The 21,096-nt window shown below is 42.2% G+C and overlaps 1 protein-coding gene across 5 annotated transcripts in view; it reads left to right on the forward strand.

Moving 5' to 3' along the window:
- POU6F2 (POU class 6 homeobox 2) overlaps positions 1-21,096 on the forward strand; it is a 57,970-nt gene that overhangs the window by 31,036 nt on the left and 5,838 nt on the right. For all 5 annotated transcript variants that reach the window (XM_078860265.1, XM_078860269.1, XM_078860266.1 and 2 more), the window contains 5 exons: positions 10,529-10,737; positions 12,538-12,699; positions 18,269-18,475; positions 19,413-19,584; positions 20,579-20,747. In XM_078860265.1, the coding sequence (XP_078716391.1) occupies positions 10,529-10,737; positions 12,538-12,699; positions 18,269-18,475; positions 19,413-19,584; positions 20,579-20,747 (919 nt within the window). The remainder of the gene's footprint in view (positions 1-10,528; positions 10,738-12,537; positions 12,700-18,268; positions 18,476-19,412; positions 19,585-20,578; positions 20,748-21,096) is intronic.

Below are 21,096 nucleotides of genomic sequence, written 5' to 3' on the forward strand. Positions count from 1 at the left end.
TGGTGTGTATGCAAGGCCTTTGTCGTACAAAACCACACACTGCTTCTTGTTAGAAGCACGGTGGCACTTTTGAGGTACATGTGATAAAAGTCCAGAAAGGGCCCCCCTTGAGTGCAATAACGGGACTCTGTAAAGAACTCGAGCTAATTAGTGTTCTCTTTAGTGCAGAAATGTAAAGCCGTTGGCCAGTACTAGTCTTGTTAAAGACAACCTTGCAGGAATACAAGCTGAGTGGACCGTTCTCATGAACAAAATTAGGAAAGGCATGCAAGTGTACAGAGGGCAGTAGCATTATCCAAATGACCCTCGAAAAATGAGATAGAAAATGAGCATCAGTGTTATTGCCAGTGCAACTGAATGCACTGGCACTGATTGAAATGGCTTTTTGTTATATTGGTGTAGAAGCCAAGTCTGAGCTCACACCACTTAATTGAAGGTGACCACGGTGTCTTGAATGACTTTGTTGTTCAAAAGACTTAAGAGAAAATCAAGCCGTTACAGACCACTCTGCGGTAACAAATTTGCCATTAGAAGTAACAGATCGCTCTGCTGTTTCAACGTTTACGGATGAGTGTAAGCGGTGGAGGCTTTTTTTTATTTCTCGCCCCTGGGTCTAAGCGCACAGCCTGCAAGTTTTGTCCACATCCATGAAAGTCGAAGACCCACTCTTCCGACCGCACGCATTAGCGTTCAAATTAATTGCCTGTTAAATGGGGGGTTATTGATCGACGCGGCCTCAACCACACGTCCTGCGGGCGAACACTCGGCCAGCCTGCCGCAGAGAGCTTTGCGCGCACAAAGTGGTTTGTGGTAGGAAGTGTGTTGCTGCCAAAAATAAAATAATTTATAACTGCGGTGCAAATTGTCACAGATGTGCTTGAAACAGTCATCGGATGCTCCAACGTTTTTTCTTTCCCATGTATACTTATTCCCAAGGCACTGCACACACACGTACGCATGTAACCTCTCAATAATTGTAATTGCCATCTTTATTATATTTACTGCACTTTCCCAAATTCTGCACTCAAAATAGGAATCCGTCTTCAGATTATCATTGGTGCATCTAAGCCCAAGAATCGCTCAGGAATTAATTGCATAAAATATTTACAGGTGATTCTGCAAAGTTAAATGTAACATCATTATCTGGGGAGACAAAGGCGGTTGGGTGTCATACTGGCTACACGCCCCAGTGTGCTGTGCCAACCTTAATAGGTGCTCGCTAATAGAGCGTGTTTATTGTATGGGTGAATGTCAGACTTCAGTTTCAATGTCCTTTCAAAGTGTGGAGCTAAGTATGATGCAAAGAAAAACACTGCATGTCAAAATAAATCCACTTCTAGAATGTAAATATTTTAAACATAAAGTGGAGGTTTAGTAATTTCTTCAATGCAAGTCAAGGCAAATCAATACATATGGAGCATTCCAAGCATGCACAATGGTCAACTGGTTAATTTAACAACAGAACTAATAGATTGGGTCTGTAGACTATAAGGAGACACTATTCCTTGGCAATTCAAGAGTAAATTTGTGTTTACTACTTTCAAAAGCATGTTACGAACTTTAGTTTTTTTTACGTCAATATTTCACTGCATAAAAAAGGCACATCTTCACTTACAAAAATATCAAAGGCAGCAATTCATATAACCTATGGTGCTCGAAGCAAAACCCATCATTCTTTAGAGTGTGCAGGTTTTTACTGAAAATCAGATAAAGATAAGTGTATACGACTATATGTTGTTTATTATAATAATATTTATGTTCTTGTATTTTATTATACATCAGGAAAGATGTCCCACTAACGTGGGCACAACTTTCCGAAGACACACTAATGGTTATCTTTGTTTAATGTTCTGATTTGAAGTCACAAGAGCAGGAATACTTAACTCACTCAGATAATCATGATCACAGTGCCATATGAATATCACCTAAAGCTGTAGGTTATCGGAAGCCCAAAGGTCCGCTTTTATAATGGGTCAGTCAAGCAAGATGAGGCTTTCAACAGGACAAAATAAACGAACAGAGAAATAGAAAGTATATTCTCGACAAATGAAGGTGGCTTCATAAATATCCTTGCAACCTTTAGCCGAATCAACTTTTGAATAATTAATCTCAGTCTAGAGGTGGCATAAACTCTTCCTGAGGCTGAGGAATAACAGGCACAATAGAGTTTTCTCCTTGATTTTCCATGATAACACTTTTCAGTCACGAGGTCCAAAATAAACAACGCGATGTGCCCATTGACACAGGTGAGACCAAGCTATCATCTTCTTGGTTTTTTCGGTAAAGTCACGTAGAAGGGAAGTATCATTAACTGGTATGTGTCTAGGTGTGACTGCAAAGTTTCGATTAATTACGACTTTGTTAACATCTAGCTTTTCAATGTGTGGGTCCGGTTTCTTGTTTGAGAGGCGCTTTCCTGCTGGTGTTTAAAAAAAAAGCAATTCCATAACATCCACTCATAGAGCAACCCTTTGTGTGCCAGTTTCATGGCCAAATTAACTTCGTCAGTCCCCTGGCATTTTGTTAAGGATGTACTTCACTCTAGCTCAATGCTGTAAAACTTACATCTTCACCTGCAGGCTCTCTCACAGCTATTGTGCGTTAAGCAAAGGGCGAGTAAAGCTCCCTTCACCACCCGATTGTGAATTAGCGCAGCTACAATTGAAAATGCTGGAACGCAACATTTTGTGAAATGAATTCAGCGCTTTAAGTAAGTTAAGTTACTCAAATTGTAATCCGTGTTTTCAACATTTACACGTCTAAAACATTTTAGAGTAAAAGTGTCAATTGGTTCTCTGAATTAATATTTATAACTTCATTTAAGTGTTGGTCTTATAATGATCAAAAGTTCTCGTTTATTATGTCTCAGATATACTCCGCATTCCTTATACATTTGCTCTTTTTCTCTAATATAAAACAGACATTTATAATTTAACTTTGAGCAATGCGTTAACATGCATATAAAGGTAAAAATCTGAGAAGGAATGTGATGTGCTACAATTGGGAAGATAAGGCAAAAGAGATAAATCAAAGGAAACTTTTAAAGAATTTGTACCACTCTAACAAGTCACTTTTTTTTTTCGAACTGTGCATTTCACTGTACTTTTTATTTATTGGAGGCCATCTGTGGCGGAGATAAGAGACAGCCTGCGATCCATCATCACGACAGTACTACCGCCGTGCGCCGTGCGCTTCCCGATTTGAGGGAGGCTTGTGATGTCCAAACATCAGACAGGTCTGATGGGAGCACGCTGATGATTACAGCTCTCCTCCAAGAGCGGACGGCTATAAGAATATCGCAGAGGTCACGTCCAGGCTCTGTCCCCTCTATTTTCCAGACCAGCTCTCTCTGCCTTTGCTTTCCAGCATGGCAGCGTATGCTGCAGGGCCAACAAAAGGCTACGTCCATGGCAACTCTATTTTAAAAAAAAAGTTGTACATGGTGGCTGGGTGGCTCAGAAGCACCAGCGTTGAGCTGACCCCACTGAGGGCCTGGATTCAAATCCAAGCAGCCACCCGTCATTAAACCGGGTTCTCAAATGTCTCAGCCCAGTTACAAATGACTGCACACACAAATACATCACGTAAAATTTGGTGCTGCGCTTAATTTGCCTAAATTCCAGCAGCTCGGATGCTTTAAATATTGGTTTGACTGTCAATAGACAAACATTACTGTCCTATGGCAGAGCGGGTGCGAAAGTGTTTACCCCTGTTACGTGAACGAGAGATCAACAGCATCCGCTTTCTTGGGCTGTTCTCTAACACTAATGGTTACACTGCTCTGCAAGAGACCGAATGGGATCAAATGGGTTCTTCATCGAATTACACAATGCCTTCTGCACAATCAGGGTTACACTTGGGGAATATTACATAAAAGACGGACATGCGTGGTGGCCATTCAGAGCAGTGCAGGCGTTTTCTGTTAATGTCCGTGTGTGTACGTGTATTGTTTTTTGGGCAACGAGGGTTTACATGGCCTGAACACCCACATGCAAATCTGTCTAGTTTTCTAGGAATCTCCAGGTGATAAGTCTATGTGCATTCAATCCTCTAGTCTAAACGCACCACTAAAACCCCCGTTCATACACTGAACTTCCACAAATGAAATTGGCTGGCTGCTGTGAAAACTTGAGAGGCGGTAACACATTTTGCCAGGCGATGGAACAAAATCTGAAAAGTGTGTAAAGTAGTGAGGAGGTGTACATGCTTGGAATTACACCGAGAGACTAGGAAAAGTAAAACACAGATAAGAGAAAACAAATGGTAATTTAGAGCGATCATATTGACGTTTTTAAGGTTGATATTTTTAAGAAGAAAAACAACGAGTATTATTCAGCGAGTCAGGCTTCTGCTAGCACAGCTGGTGCTCTATAAATGTGTGTGTGCACGGATCAACAGATACACCGAAATGCCAGCATTGCTCCATTGCATAAAGAGAGATACTACACGGAGGCGGCTTGGTGACGCGTCCATTTATTGTCTTGTCACAAGCCTTTGTCATAAGTGCATTGTACAAATGAACACAAAGTTGCGTTAAAATTTGTAACTCTAGTAATTTTGGCATGATAAAAAATACAGGAAATATATTTAAAAAAAAGTAGTGTATAAATTTGATGGTATACATATATATTGTACGTACAGAGCATACGTTTCCATACGAAAAAAGAAGATACGTTTTCAAAATGGAACATACGATCTAAAGAATAGGATTCAGTAGAATGTGCTTGCTTAAGTGGCACTGGGGGACTAGGGGAGATGGGTGAATGCGGAGGCTGGTGGTTGGACGACAGGCAGTGGGTTAGAGGCTGTGCTCATTCTTCACCATTTACAGCATCACCTCCCAAGGTGCTCCCTTTAAATTGGTCATACAACAATAATCCCCCCCCCCTCTCTAAAAAGGGCTCAAATTGATAGTGCCCTCTTGCGTGCGTTCACAGTTCTATATAATAATCTCTTTATATACCGCTGGTAATTGGAAGAAAAGGCATACCTAAAAAAAGCAGTAAATAAAAAAAACACATAAACATCCTTACTGACTACAATGGGGCAAAAGGAGAGTGTTTTTATCCACCCATTGCACCCAGTAGAGGGAAGTAATTGCAAAGGACAGGAAAAACCACAAACCGCCCCAGCAACCTCCGCTGAACATGCCTCCCACACATCCACCACCGGTCCCCTTTTTGGGAGCCGACCCCGTCAGCCGCAAAACTCATTTCGCGGCGGGCAGGGGTAGTATCGATTTTTCTCTTTCCTTTTGCTCCCATACTCCCTTCCCGCCCACCACCTCCCTCCGACCCACCTCCCTTCCTCATCCACCCCCAGTCCCACCCTACCCCCGCCACCACCATACGCTCTCCCACACTCCACACCTCACCCATTCCCTTGCAAGACCGCATCACGCCAGCCCAAAAACCCAACCCGAGCCTCAACAACCCAAACCGCCTCCCCTCCCACCTCAACCGCCATCCTATGGTCTTCTCGGGCGGAAAAAGCACTATGGGAATAAATTATGCATCAGGCCCTTCTGCCGTGATGCAGGGTGTGCGGGGCTGACAGGCCCGGTGCCACGGGTGGGCAAGGCTGTAATCAGCTGTCTGCTCCACTCAGGGTAATGAAAGGGAGGGATCAATCCGAACGGAACACGCGTGTGTGCCTTCGCCGGACCCCACCGTCCACCGCTGGGGCCTCCGGGCAATCGTTGCGTCTTCTGGTCATTCTTTTGGTGGGGGGGTGAGGGGGGGTCGAAAGAATTTTGAGAAACGGAAGGAGAAATGTAAAGCGTTTATGTTAAAATGTTTAAACACAACAAATTGAGATTTGTTTTTAAATCTGCCGTTGTGTACGTGTGTCAAGATTTGTCTGCCGAATTTGTTTAAATTAAATCTGTAACACACTGGCATATTGAGAGCAGAGTTTTTACCCATCTGAGATTTGACATCAGCCCCCATAAAAAAAATAATTACAGGAATCTTCCATATATAAGCTGTGTGCATGTCAGTGGGATTATTGTGTTTAAAGGCAATTAAACAAATTGTGAAGATATTAAATAGTGATGTATCCATTTATGCAATGTAAAGACAGGAACAATTATTGATTAATTCACACATACAATTATGTTGATACTACTTTTTTTCATTTTCACCAACAGCATTTGCATGGGGCTTTCCGTTTATAAGGGCTGTAATACATCCATGAGCAACCGAGGTTTATCCTCGCCTGCGCAAACTTAACCTGCATATCAGCTCAGTAATTAACAATCCTAAACCAGCCACCGAGTAGCTTGAGGCTGAATGCTGCATTCCCTCTAACGGTGGGCGGTGTTGCAGATGGGCTTCTTCCACACTTTGCTGACACACCTTTCCGTGGTGGGAGATTTCCTTTGTGCCGGGCCCAGCTGCTGCTGACTTTCACAGTCCGGGTCGTGATTCACCTCCCATATTCGAGTGCCCAAGGTGGGACTGGCCAACATGTCCAGCTTGTAGATTTACACATACTCGTTCTCAAACCAGCCACAGCTCCGGTGCTTTGAAATTGCAAAGCACCATCGGGGTGTATTACAAGTACAGCATTTCCAAAGAGATATTGTGTCTCGGTGCAAAAGAGCGATTGCATATCATTGGGGTTTTATCCACTTTAAATGGCTTGATTGCTAGAGCTCTCCGACGTGCCAATCAAACATCCGGTAGAACCCAAAAACGCATTGCAGAGCGAAACAGCACAACCACGAAAACCTATGCAGCGGTCTTTGTTTGCTATCTGCATTTATATGTGGCATACAAAGAAAGCCACTTGATCTCACATGTTCTCTCGCATGGCTCTAATGTACTCTATTTAAGAAGCCCACTTTATGCGCATATTTTTTAAAGGCCGATTGGCCGAGTTCATATTTTTCAGACCGCAACGAGCCCGCATAAAGCAGCACGGCTGGGGAGTCATCAGAGGTGTCTGCGGTGTCTGACAGGCTAACACCAGTGCGCGCCTGCCGCATAACGATAACTCAGTCACGTTCCAGCGGATGATGAAATTCGTCGTGACCCCATTACGGACACAGCGCTGACAGTTTAACCACCATTAAAATTGTATATCTCTTCAGAACTATCGATTTCTCCGCTCACATCGGGCACACGGCTAAACTGCAGCTGTCATACAGACATCATGAAAACAGCATACATCACGGTGAATGGAGCGGTTAAGTAAAATGCCCGGTAATAGCTTCGCTTAGAGAGCCATTCTCGGTGCTAGACATTTAATAGCAGTAATTTTTAAGCCAAAACTTATATATATATATAAAATGCACACACAACATGTGTTTTATATAAAAATAGAAGCTTAAAACATAGAATTGTATATTTTTTAAAATGGTAATATAAAATACAAAACTACAAAAATTATGTCTGTCAATACATTTCATAAAGGACACAAAGAAGAATGTAGTTGATACCCAATTACAAAGCACCGTAGTTGATTTCAGGTGTGTATAAATTATATATTAAAATGTTTCCATGTACTGAAAACTAAAATAAAATCTGGTCATATTGCTTTCGTGTTGTAATAGATATTTTGCATGACGAAGGGAGAAATTGATCTGTCCAGTGTGCCGCAGGTATGTATGCTATGTTCATAATGAGGACATTCCAGTTAACATTCCTCGGACAAGCAATCTCAAAAAGGGAGCTAGTCTTGGTGAAGCATCACAAACCGGTATTAAACATAACCCAAAGAGACGCTGGGGGATGGGTCCATGCAAAAATGTATCCCTCTTGAGGTATTGATTACGCTCCGGCTGGAACATAATAATTGTCTTCAAGCTGTATTATAGATACACTAAGTGGGATGGAGATGTGAGCTTATTAAAAGAGTATGCTCAAAGTCTTTAAAACTATTATGCGAAAACCCATAGCTATAATGTAGCAATTAGGAACCAGAAAATGTACCGCTCCTGTTAGGATTATTATGTTTGTATGAAAAGAATGTCAGTTACATTTTCAAAATATATTTTAAATTGATACTGAATAAGTTTCATGTGAGCATATCTCCGATACGATAAAAAAAAATATATATTTATTATTTATATTTTTTCTTTCAGGAAAATCCTTAATATATGCAATCTCAGTGCAGCTGTTCAATCCTTGTAATTTTGTAATTTTAAACATATTAAATCTAAAACATTTATTTTTGCATTGGTTGATTCAAACATGGATGACTACATGAATTTCCAAAAAAAATTGGCTTGAAGACAAACATGAATGGAGGAGGTATATCTCAGATTTTGCCGATGACATTACCATAATGACAACTTATGAGAAATAAATACAGGATATTATTGAAGAACTTGACTAAATAGGTTGCAAAATTGAGCTATAATACACATTTGAACAACAAATTTCATGGAAGAAAAAATCGTTCAAGGGACAATACTGGAAAATACAACAGAATGTGTATCCCTAGGGCAATTACTGAAGGCTTGCTTGGATAATATATAATTAAATAAAGAGCTGCACAAGAGCAGGTTCTAGTACTTTTTGGAAATATGTGATTATGAAAAGCAACACAACAATGCACCTAAAATAAGACTAATTTTAATCAGTGCACATTACCTGCTACATATAACACATGGATGAGAAACATGGACACTAGCACACTGTTTTTACGAAAGCTGAAAAGTGCACAAAGAAACGTGGAGAGGCACGCTTGAAAGGGCAATCAGCGAGACAATGAATATCAGAAAACAAAGAAATTAGAGCCAAACAAGCAAATGTTATTGACTGTGAAGTAAAAGTGGCCTTAGGCTGAACACATCGCAAGGAAGGCATGATGACCATTGGTTGTGACTGATAACATAACGGCAGCCAATGGAAAGAACAATGGAGCAATGAGATCAGCTCATGTGCAGGACCTCGATGAAATGTGGCATCGGGAGACCTTGAGAAATGGCGATAATTTTAGTTGTCTCTTTGGCACAGTTTGCTCCGTAAGTCTAAATAACATTAGCATATGTTTTTACGTCATTTGTGTGGACCTTAACCAAATACAATTTCAGGCACATGATTCGATTAATGTGTTGTCAGCTTAAATATCGAATTCTATCAATACATCGTTATACGCCAAGTGCGTACTTACATCAAGGCCCCGCATCCTGCACTGGATTATTGTCGGTTATGAGAGCAGCTCACAGTACCAAATCACCTTTATGGAGAAAATGGATTCCCCTGCTGCTCATTCTTCAAATCTGTGCACCTTCGATGATGTTTTGAGGCCACAGTTATCAAGAACGAGCAGTAGGTCGCTACATTTGTTAAAGGAGTCGATTGGTGTTGTGAATCCCACTAAGCAGCCCCCATCATCCTCTAGCCTTGGGTGAGTGGTGTGTCTGTACGTAAAATGAACGTGACAAAGCAATACAAAAATATTTGATTTATTAATATATATAAACATATTATTATTGCCACTACCTGTGCCCTTGGTTATTATGTAATTCATCTTCTTGGTTCTTTCGGTAAAGTCACGTAGAAGGGAAATAATATAATATGTAATTGTTTATGTTTTTAGTTAGTTTTAATACACAGTATAGGGATGCTGCCATCGTGTAATTGTTAGCACACCAGACTTCCATTCAAAAGATTGCCAACTGGATTCGATCTCCAGGTGTGGCACGACGCAATGGGCCAGGTTCTGAAATCCCCCAGCCTCTGTCCACCCGGCAGTATAAATGGATACACCAGTTAGTCGAAAGGCAGGTTGTGTGTGGCGGGGTAGAGGGTAAATACTTCCACTTCTTCCAAGATGTCTAGCCACCGTAGAAGAATAGACCATGATATTATTCAGAAGGGCTAGTGGAGGGCTGTACCTTTTCGTTTAACACGAATATATGGAGATTCAGGGCAAAATAACTGTCAAATGGCTGTGGCTGTCGACTGATCTCTTGTTTAAAGATATTACTTCCAATTAAATAATTATACATTTTATTTTTTGTACTTACATTTCACTTGACATTTTTTTTATCCGAACATAATGTCCGTTTTTTTTCTTCGAATTCAGATTTGAAAATGACACTGAAAGCTATCACTACAGAAAAAAATGTATGCAGTTTGGAAACAAATAGATTTAACAGTCCACGAAAGTGTATATTGCATACTCTTTGGTTCTTTTGGTAAAGTCATGTGATTTTACCGAAAGAAGATATTACTTCCAAAGTCATGTGACTTTACCGAAAGAACCAAAGAGTATGGATTCCTGCAGTCACGAAAGCTTCAAATCAAGATTGTGCATTGTATGTACAACACCTCTCAGCATTATTCCAACCACCAACTCAAAATAACTGAATAAGTACCCATTTTTCACATTGAGCTATTTTCAGCTGGTCACATGTAATGCACTCTTTTGTACATTGTTAAATCTGTTGTTTTCTATGAGCTTATTTCATGCAGTTGAATATAATTTCATAAGCTGTAACGCATCCTGAATATATAGTATATATTGACTGCCATCGTTGTTGTCTTTATCAATATTACCATTATTCTTTCTGCAGCTACCTCCTCGCTGAATGCTCAAATCCAGCAGTTGCACCAGTTACAGCAGCTGCAACAACAGCAACAACAGCAGCAACAGCAGCAGCAGCATCAGCAGCAGCAACAGCAACCTCAGACTCAGCAAGCAAAACATGGAGCATCTCCGCGGAAATCCTCGTCAGCTGCCAACCCAAGCCAACCGCCACCCAGCCAAGGCAGCAGCCTTCCCGTAAAACGCACGCTTAAGTGCACACTCGCAAGCCTTCTCCTGTTTTCGCACCGCATTTTGCTGTGATTCTCCGTACCCGAGTTGTGGTACCTGGTTACTTTGTAGTCGAAATGGTATGAGCCTGTGTAGTCAGCGCATTCCATTTGATAGTAGGCAGGCATGTCTATACACTTAAAAATACTCAAAACATAAAAGCATTTGTTTAGTTTTTTTACGTATATGAATTATTTATACGCATGTGAAGCTCATGGGATTTTTTTTTAACAGGTATCTAAATTTAAAATGTCCTCTTTTTTCCCCCTAATATAAAAAGCCTTACTAATGCTTTCTGAAGCAATTCAGTGCATTAATGCACGGCTGAGTTGCAATTTATATGTATAAGATTCAGACGTATGCTTTACTCACAGCCGGACACTGCCCGCACTGCCCCCAAAGTGTGCGGTTGCACGAGTGGAAAGAAGTCTTCTCCCAGGACGCTCCGCTCCTTCCCACGAACACATCAGTTCCAGAAATCAACATGCCCACTGAGCCGCACTAGGGGTCGATATTTGGGCGTAGCAGTGTACTCCCCGCGCGGATATTTTAGGGCTTTCTTACCAGCACCTTTAATGGCGTTCTTGTGTTCAGGAAGGAAAAACCACTGAAGTCACAGTGTCAGATTTTTCTTTCTGGCGAGGATAGGAAAACGGGGTGAAGAGGGTTGATCCGAGGCGAGCGCATTGTGCAGTTTCTGGATGTCATGGCTGGTTAGCTTCTGTGTAGTGGCTGAGCTCACATGGTCAGTTCCCGAAGAGACATTGATGAGAATCCTATGACCACTTAAGAAAAGGGCCAAACAATCTCGGTCAAAGGCAGCTTAATAATGATGCAGGAAAATTGAGTTCATTGTAAAGGAAGAAGAAGAAATGTGTCTGAAAACGGTATCTCTGGGGCTGAAGTAACACGCCGAGGATTTAAAAGCAGCATAATGTTGCTCTGATGTGGGTGCTCGAGGATTTGTTGTGGCATCTTCACACGGGTCCAACCGGCAGCGCCAAACACTTTGATGAATATTTCAAGAGCAGGCCTGAGACATAGCGGATTGATAGGACATGATAATGGGTTATACTTTGAGGCCTGCTGACTGATCAAAAAGTGACTTTTGAATTATTTTTCCTGTTACACTGTTCAACCCGTTGTGTCCTTCTCACGTATGCGAGTGTCCTTGTCGGGTTTTTTTTTTTGCTTCAACGTGTGCCTCAAGTAACCGATCAATAGCCAGCTACAACTGTATACAGTGGGACCGACTTAATATTGTGCGTTTCATTTCCCGGCATGGCTGACAATAAGTGCAGTTAACGTTAAAGGGCATTACGCCAATAAGGGTGTGCGCCTAAATGTCATGATTTCTTTGTGCGACAATAACCATGGGATGTACGGCAGTGAAGCAATATCAGGCCACACTGCAGTATAAATGTATTTGTGTGTAATACATGGTCATAGACTACTGACATTTATATTTGTTAAATGTCTTCTTTTGTAAGATGAGCTTACACTATAACCCACATCATATAACACGGCTTTTTACAATACGTACAGAACCATTACTAATCTCAGCATCACATTCATTTGTTGGCACCAAGAGCCTCCAAGACATTAGATCCCTTCGCTGTGTTGTGGCATATGCAACTAGTCTCACATCCAAGCCAACCGCATGCACATGTAGATGCCGCCCGGCACACAAGGGGCTCACATGCTCGGGCCGTGTGCGGTGTGGGAAGTTAAAGAGGCTACGTGTGGCACGGCTGCTCTCCCCGGCAGCTCGTGGGAGGCCCTCTCACGTCTCCGGCGGCGGTGGCCGCGGTGGCGGCGGCTGTCGCGGCCTCGGGGTCCCTGCCTCCCAGCGCTCACATTTTCGCCGGGGCGCTCGCCGCGGGCCTGCCCGGGGTGGCGGGTCAGCTCATCACGAACGCACAGGGGCAGGTACGTGACTCGCAGCTGGGCTCTGCTATCATCTACATGTCAAAGCTATTGCGAGGATCATGCCTTGACCTATAGCCAGATATGCATGTAATAATTATTAACTTTAGATAATCCTACTCCCTCCCTTTGATGCTGCTAATCCTGCATAATGCAAGGGCAAATTATGACTTTGAAACCCCCCCGCCCACCTCCTACGCATTCCACAAGTAATGACTAATCACATATCTGCATTTCCCATAAATATGCTAAATTCCTCTTGATATGCAAACTCTTTGTCAAGGCGCTCTTCCCCCTCCAACCCAGCTTAAATATACGCTCCAAGCCTGGTGGTGTTTCATTCAGATGCTATCTTTCCGACAGACCTGTTCTTCACCTGAGGACGGCTGCTTGCGTTGTGGCCGAAACGTCGTGAGAATTATTTTTATGTTTTATTTTTATTATTTTATTATTTACCTTCTACGTGACTTTACCGAAAGAACCAAGAAGATTTAGTCAAACATGCATGCGGTGTGGCTGCTGCTGTTCTTTTCTGCTCGATTATGACTTATTTTAATTTGTTTGTCACGTTGAGAACTCTGTTATTGTCATGCACTAGGTTAATGACATTCTTGATTTTCTCAATGAAGTTTATTGTTTTTTGGAGTTTCTTTATGGCCTTTACAATTATTTCAGTAATTAAAAACGATCATAGATTGGCTGCGTGCATAGCCATTTTTAAAGCCACATTATTGTCATCTCTGTTACCTAATTAAGGATAAAGCATGACACTTTATGAAAGAGGTGTGGAGTTCACACCACGTGAATTTTAGTAAATCACACGAACACGTAGTGCCTCCACTCTCAAAAGTTATTCACGGCTCGTATCGGGTTACATTTTTGTTTTAACCTAACCAACAATGTGCACGTTCTACCTACTTTATTTTCTTCCCACAGGGTCCGAATGTGCACCCTAAATGACATAGAACCCAGCTATAAATCCTGTGACAGTGACAAAGAAAGCAAGCTCTTGTGGGCAGGTGGAGAGGGGGTGGAAAAAGTGGTGCTTTTCACTATTTTTGTACTCAATAATTTAACCAGGTCTGAAAAGAGCACGGCCATTTTCTTAGCTTTTTTATATTCTAATTAAGAGAAAGTGCAACAGAGAGCCCACGTTTGCGTCTTTTAACTCTTGCTCGTGATGGCTCAGTAATTGGCAACATGAGTGGCGTGTTGCGGGCCACCGTGCAATAGATTAGGCGGCAGGAGGCGCTGCCTAGTTATGCGCCCATCGATCGCCAAGTGTGAATAGCTCCCCACTTAGGACTTTGTAATTAACTTAATGGAGGCTTGCTCATTAGCCCATGAATGGCACGCATGCATGTGTTGAAAGCTGCAACCGTTAATTTGTTATTTTCCATGCCGTCTAATTAAATTTCGATTGAATAAAAATCTGCTACAAATTCCCCATCTTTATGATTACTATTCACACGGAGTATGTAAGTTATGTGTTACTGTATATTATGAAGTGATTTTTAAATTTGATTCATTGGGAGTTTTTCGTGAGTATAGCATACATCTTGCATAATATGGACGGCTTTTTAACACGTAGGCTTTCGCGACCAATATCATCCATAATAGAAACAGGTAGGCTTCTCCACAAATCTGGCTGTCGCCTGATGAAGCGTGTTGTAATTACTGGTGAAACGTCGTACTCGGATTGTAAATGTCGTGGCTTGGCTCTCCAACACACCGGTTAGTGCTGTACTAGTGACGAATTGTCATGTTCTGTTTATTGACAACTCTTACTAGTTGGCTGTGTCGGGTGGTGGCGGGTTTAACGACACATTTATATATTTACGCGATCTAACCCAAAAAAAATCTCTTATGGATGGATGGCTTTGTACTAAATCTGTTAAACAACACAACTTACTCTGAAGATATATTCACATTAGAAATGACTGACTTTTCATTCCTAAAATTATTTGAGAATTTAAATATTCTCAGCCAGATATATTTTGTAATGAATCATTTAATTTCCATCAATAAATAATGATGTAATAGGGGGAAAAAACATGTAAAATGCCAGGAAAATACCGACACAAAGTGCTTTTAGTTGGAGTTATAATTATGAATAAGACATGCAAGCCAGAGCAGGAATCTTACAACTAGAGATGAAACATAATGTACCCATCTAAGAAGGCTTTTATATAAATATTAACTTTTACAAAACACGACCTTAAATCATTGACGCCACGCGCGCTCTCTTTGGCTGGTACAATGCCACCGACTGATGATAATTATTGCATTAGTTCCATATAAATACTTAAATGCATTCATATGAAACTGCCGCTTCAGCAATGTGTAATGTATTCTGCTACCCTAGCCCAGTGATTTGATTGAATTAGACACTTGGTGCTAACAATCGTATGCCGTAGACAAAACTGCCGTGTTTATCGCCTGTGCAGTGGGCATTATAGCCGACAAAACGTCACGTGCACCACGCTGCTTGATACAAACGTTAGTGATTGCACTTCAAGGAAGATGCAACGCAAAGTAGAAAATATCTCATCCTTTAAGTGGCATGCTTAGGCTGTGGGCGATAACTGCCCGTTTGCGTATTAATACTGAAAGGCATTGCAGTGACGGAGCGAGAGCAAAAGCTTAAAGTTACTTAAGTGTCTTTTTTTCTCATTTACAAAGCTTTAAACTGCGCTAGGGAGCCTGATACACTGCCTGAGTGTGTGTCGTCAAGGCATTCTATATTATGGGTTGCGTATTACTTTAAGTTGTGTTTGATGAATGGATGCCAAGAGGAGAGTAATTTATGAAAACATATTTCCATTCTGTAATTTCAATAAATATCATTACACAACAATACACAGTGGCAGTAGGCATTAGTTGACATTTGCTATGGGAATGTTACCTCATGAGTAACTACAACACGGTACATGCTGGATGAATATGTAAATGCAACTGCATCTCAATGTAGCTGTGTCATCTCTGTAAATAGTTTAGATCGTTTCTGTATGTATTGTATTTTATTACTGTATGTTATTTAAGGCCTCGTTCATCGAGAGCCTGGATGATTGCATTAGTTTCCACCGAATAAATGCCTTCTCATGGCCTACAAAAGCCAGCCATAATGGTATTTGAGATTTGTCTTAAGAATCCAATGATCGAATGTATGTACGTGGTCAATGTGATTCTTAGTTGATTTGATAAAAGTAACAAAAATAACATGAGTCATGCGATAAGATACGCCCTCACCAAAGGCTATTCATGGTGACATTCGAATATATACTGTAAATGTAAAGGCAGCCAGACCTCCCCAAACGCAGGGGTTATGTTCCTGGAAAATTCTGTTGGGCAAAACCTTGTCCGACGAATAATAAACCTTATGGGAAAAAACAGCTGCTGTTCTGGGTCCAAAAATGATCACCCCCTGCTTCTTTTAAATAATTTTATGTATTCCACCCATGTTATTTGTACAGAAGGATGCTGAGTCGCTCTCCATTTCTAGTGTGTACACTCTTTATTTTTCAATGTCACCTCAACACCCCATCCCCGTCTCCATTGTCTCCATTCATTGTCCCGCACCGCGGCACTCACGCCAAACGTTCGGCCCGATCTCTTGTCACTTTGAGCGTTCTTCTTGGTTCTTTCGGTAAAATCACGTAGAAGGGAAATACTCAAATAAAATAAAACATAATTTTATTTTATATACATAAAAAAAAAGTTACGTGACTTTACCGAAAAAACGTAGAAGGGAAATAATAGAATAAAATAAAACATTATTTTATTTAATTATGTTTTATTTTTATTATTTTATCATTTCTCTTCTACGTGACTTTACCGAAAGAACCAAGAAGATAAATCCCTTTATCTTCTTGGTTCATGATTCGCCATCGAGGCGTCCGTGTGACTTGAACGGCCTCAACGAGTGGACGGCTCGATGCATGCGGCGCGATATGCGAAGTTGTCGTTGTGCGTGTTGAGCGCGTGTTACATTATCACACGGGGAAAAAAACACACACAGACCAAAACATATACATCGTCTAGAAATCGTTCTCACAGTTGATTCATTCACATCTCCCAACGGATGCAGCACTATCACGTGTCGAGACGAAATATCACCCCCGTGTTCAGGAAAACAGACCGTGTGGTAGGGAAGCCGAAAAACGCGTTCGATAAATCCGGGTTGGGTCAAGGTTTTTATATAAAAAAACGAGCTATGTTAGATTTTAGTTGAAGACCTACTGATTATGACAGCCAAGGGAAGTTAACTACAGGGAAAAATATAGAAGAGTAGACTGCAGGGTGGGGTTCAGCAAATTTGAGCACAACAAAAGTTATGTACAAGTTTGTTGGACAAAAGAAGATCATTGTTGGATGAACACAACTGGAAAACACAACAGACAATGTATAATTATGGCAGTTATTGGAGGAACTTTGAAGTGCTTTTTGATCAATAGTTGTTGATAACAAGAAGCAACATAACATGGTTCCTACAGAGGGAATTTTCAATCAGTGTATATTTCCTGCTATGGCATATGGATGTTGACAGAGATAACAGAATAAAAAGTTGAAAACTGTGCAAAGAAGCATTGAAAGGTGCATGCTTGGCATTGCATTTAGAGACATAAACGTAAAGACATGGATCTGGAGAAGAAATGCAAATTAGTAGGGAATGACTGCTCAGAAAAGTGAGTTTAGTTAGGAGATAAAGTAGGCTTGAGGAGTAGAAGGGATAATGGCTGATGGATGAGACTGGAGACGGAATAGCAGACGAAGGAGCGAAGACGGCCGAGGTCCAAACCATGGAGATGGAGCTATAAGATTAGCACATTTGCATGACACCAAGATGTACTGCAGGATCGCAGCGCCGTGAGGGATGGCGACAGAGCAGGGGGGCAAGCCTTCATCCAGCAACGGATTGGCCCTGGCTATTGATAATGATTAAATGATGATTAACAAGCTTTTATTGGTACTGGCCACATTCGTCACTGTCATTACATCGATTTATTTTGACAGATAATGCTTTACCTCCTAGGCTTAGTTCCCTATCACTGCCAGCAGCAGTCTGCGTGGGACACTTGCTGAGGCACCAGCAGAATGTGCGTGGATTATTGGGGGTTCTGGCATCTCAAGGCGTGCGCATCCCAAACACTTCAGGGCACACGAAGCAGGAATCAAAACACCATGCTCTTTGGTTCTTTCGGTAAAGTCACGTAGGTATAAAATAAAATAAATTAAATCACGACGTTTCGGGCGCAACACAAGCGTCCGTCATCAGGTGGGACAACCACAGCAAGAAACAATTGTTGAAGTGGTTGTCCCACCTGATGATGGACGCTTGTGTTGAGGCCGAAACGTCGTGATTTAATTTATTTTATTTTATCCCTACGTGACTTTACCGAAAGAACCAAAAAGTATGGATCCCTGCAGTCACAAAAACTTCAAAATCTAGATTAAAAACACCATGGTTTTGGCTATTGAATGCGTGACAACAACAACAACAACAACAAAAATCCCCGTGACAAGTTAAATTCCGCGATGACCTCTGACCGATAACGCCCGTCTTCCCACACAGCTCATCGGGACCATCCCACTGGTCGGGGGAGGGGGGTCAGGCACCGGCGCAGCGGGGATGGGCGCCACTGGGCTGCCTCTGAGCCCCCAGCTCCTCACCAACACCCAAGGCCAAGTGGTGGCCATGTTGGTGGGAAACCAGATCCTGCCGGTCCTCAACCCGCAAGGCCTCACCCTATCCTCAATGAAGGCGCCTGGGCAGCAGCAGGTGCACGCTTGAACTGGACATTGCACATTCTCACGATGCCATAGAAATTAGAAGAAAAAAATACTTATCAATTACATCTTTAAGACGTACTATTTGTCACTCGCCACTTGGCATGTCTGTGCTCAACAACCTTGATGAAAAAAAGTCTCAATTATTGGGGCTAATAGGGGAAGGGGTGGCCTGGATAAAACAAAAACACGGATAATGCAAAACATACGCATATTAGGCTATACAACAATAAATGTTCACTTACAGAGTCGATGTGCAGTGTCATTTGTTGTATTTCTTTGCTTCTCAAAGTCATTGGTGTACCTGCCGACATGTTTGTGGTCATTGAATCACTGGCACTCGATGAGTAAGGAGCGACTAAGACTTAATTAATTGTGGACTAAGACGTTTTTTTTCTCGATACCACAGTTAACCCTCCATCCACAGGTAATTGAGAGATAACTCCATCGTGGAGGTGGCTTGGTGGTTAGAACATTGAGCCGACGTTGCAGAAAACCTGGATTGGAATCCAGGCAGCTACCAATGCATAACTGGGTGCTTACACATTGTGGAGTTCATGTTCTCAGCCAAAATGATTGTACAAAAAAAAACTCCATCATATCAAAATTGTTGTTTTATTTTATATAGCTTATTTCAGCTCTGACAGCCTGTCAATCTGTGCAGGGCATTAAAAGCTGTGCCCCTGCTATGACTAAAGAAGTCTATTTGAGTGACTTCAGAAGGAGTTCTGTGTCACTACTTTGTAGAGCCATCATATGACACGGGTGACATACTTCTAACTGTAGGGTTGTGAACGTAAATTTAATTCTTACAGCTTAATGCCAAGAGAAAATATAATTGTGATTATTTTTTTTAAATCAATACACTTTGCATCACGGCCTTTTGTTGCGTTGTGTATCGCTCTTACGATCTGTGCTGCTGCATCCAGGTGCACGGACAACAAGGGGGACAAGGCTCCACCCCGCCTGGCCTTCTCCACGTAGTTCCACCTGGGCCCGGGTCTCTGGCGCATGGGCAGGGCGGGCTGGGTCAGAGCCCCGGCTCGTCCGCCCCACAGTCGCTGTCTCCCTCTTCTCCGAGCGTGGGGCAGCTGGTGAACAGTGAGTCTTTCGCCCCAAAGCCTCCCATGGCCACACGCAAAGCGGCGGGGAAGTGGAGTCAGGAGGATTCAAAGTGGTGAGCGCTGGTCGCTCGCTCGCTGTTGCTATCCACATGTTGGCTATCAACAACAAGGCAACTCCTATGACTAATTGGGAATGGGACGCAAGCGTAGGATTGATCACCCTGTCGCTGGCCGCCTTTGGGGAGGGTGTATAGTATGAAAGGCCGAACACCCTAGGAACCAAAGGTTCACTACTGACGATGCGCTCCCCAAATTTCACCAGGCTCACTGTTCATGAACTCTTGGAAGTGCTTGCACAAAGGATAGTAACATCTCATCCTGTGTTTTTGGAATCTAATGTGAGCCGACACCAGTACACGATTGATAGCATTCGCTAAAGTCGGATTTGGCCACCCTGTTGTTTAAACATTTCAACAAACTGCCTGGTCATGTTGCAAGAAGACTCACAACCTTTCGGGTTTATCTGCCTCCCGTGGTTTCAACAATTGTTACATTCTGCATTAAAGTGTGTCATCAGCAGGGCTTAATTTCTCACCGAGGTTGCTGGTAATAACATAATTAATGCATTCATTGTTACACGTTTTCCTTATTGAAAATTTATGCCAATATTAAGTGATAATGATTCCATGTTGCAGGTAGGCTGGAGAAGGCACTATTATTATAGACATAATCAGAGGTTTTTTTCCTAGTACAGTTCCTAAGCATAGGCCCACAGGTCCAAAATGCCCTGCTGCCTACAACAAATAGCACTATTGAAGGTATAGTTGATAAGAGTTAATACACTTATTGAAAAGTCAAGCAATGCGTGGACAGAAGCAGAAAGAGAAGTGTTTAGATCTGTAGTATGGTCGTTGAATGGATGGTGGTATACTGGATGTGGGGTGTCGAGTATGGATATATTGTCAGCCCTGGACAAACCCGGCTGCAATTAAGCCCTGGTGATCAATGTGATTGTGTGCCCATTCTCGCAGACCCACAGGGCCCGTGCGGAGAGGTGGATGGTGTGAACCTGGAGGAGATGCGCGAGTTCGCCCGAGCATTCAAGATCCGTCGCCTCTCGCTGGGCCTGACGCAGACTCAGGTTGGACAGGCACTCAGTGCCGCCGAGGGCCCTGCCTACAGCCAGTCGGCAATATGCAGGTAAGCACGACCACCGCGCGGCACACCTTTTTAGAATTGTAAATGGACGTGGAGACACTTGCGCCAATGCTGTCCAGAGTTTTAGCATCCCAGTTATGGTAAGATTTGATGACTGGCAGCGTGGTGGCGCACGCCTGCGATCCAGTGCTTTGGAGACAAAGGTTTCCGGATCATACTCTTAGGTTTTTTCGGTAAAGTCACATAGGTAAAAAATAAAATTAAAATTAATGAAAGTAAAATGAAAAAAATCACGACGTTTCGGAGGCAACACAAGCTTCCGTCTTCAGGTGGAACCGTCACAGCACGATTGCTGTATCAAGTGAAGAGAAATTCTAAGAGACCCGACCTT

The sequence above is a fragment of the Lampetra fluviatilis genome, chromosome 10 (assembly GCF_964198595.1).
Source record: "Lampetra fluviatilis chromosome 10, kcLamFluv1.1, whole genome shotgun sequence".
NCBI classification, from domain to species: Eukaryota; Metazoa; Chordata; class Hyperoartia; order Petromyzontiformes; family Petromyzontidae; genus Lampetra; species Lampetra fluviatilis.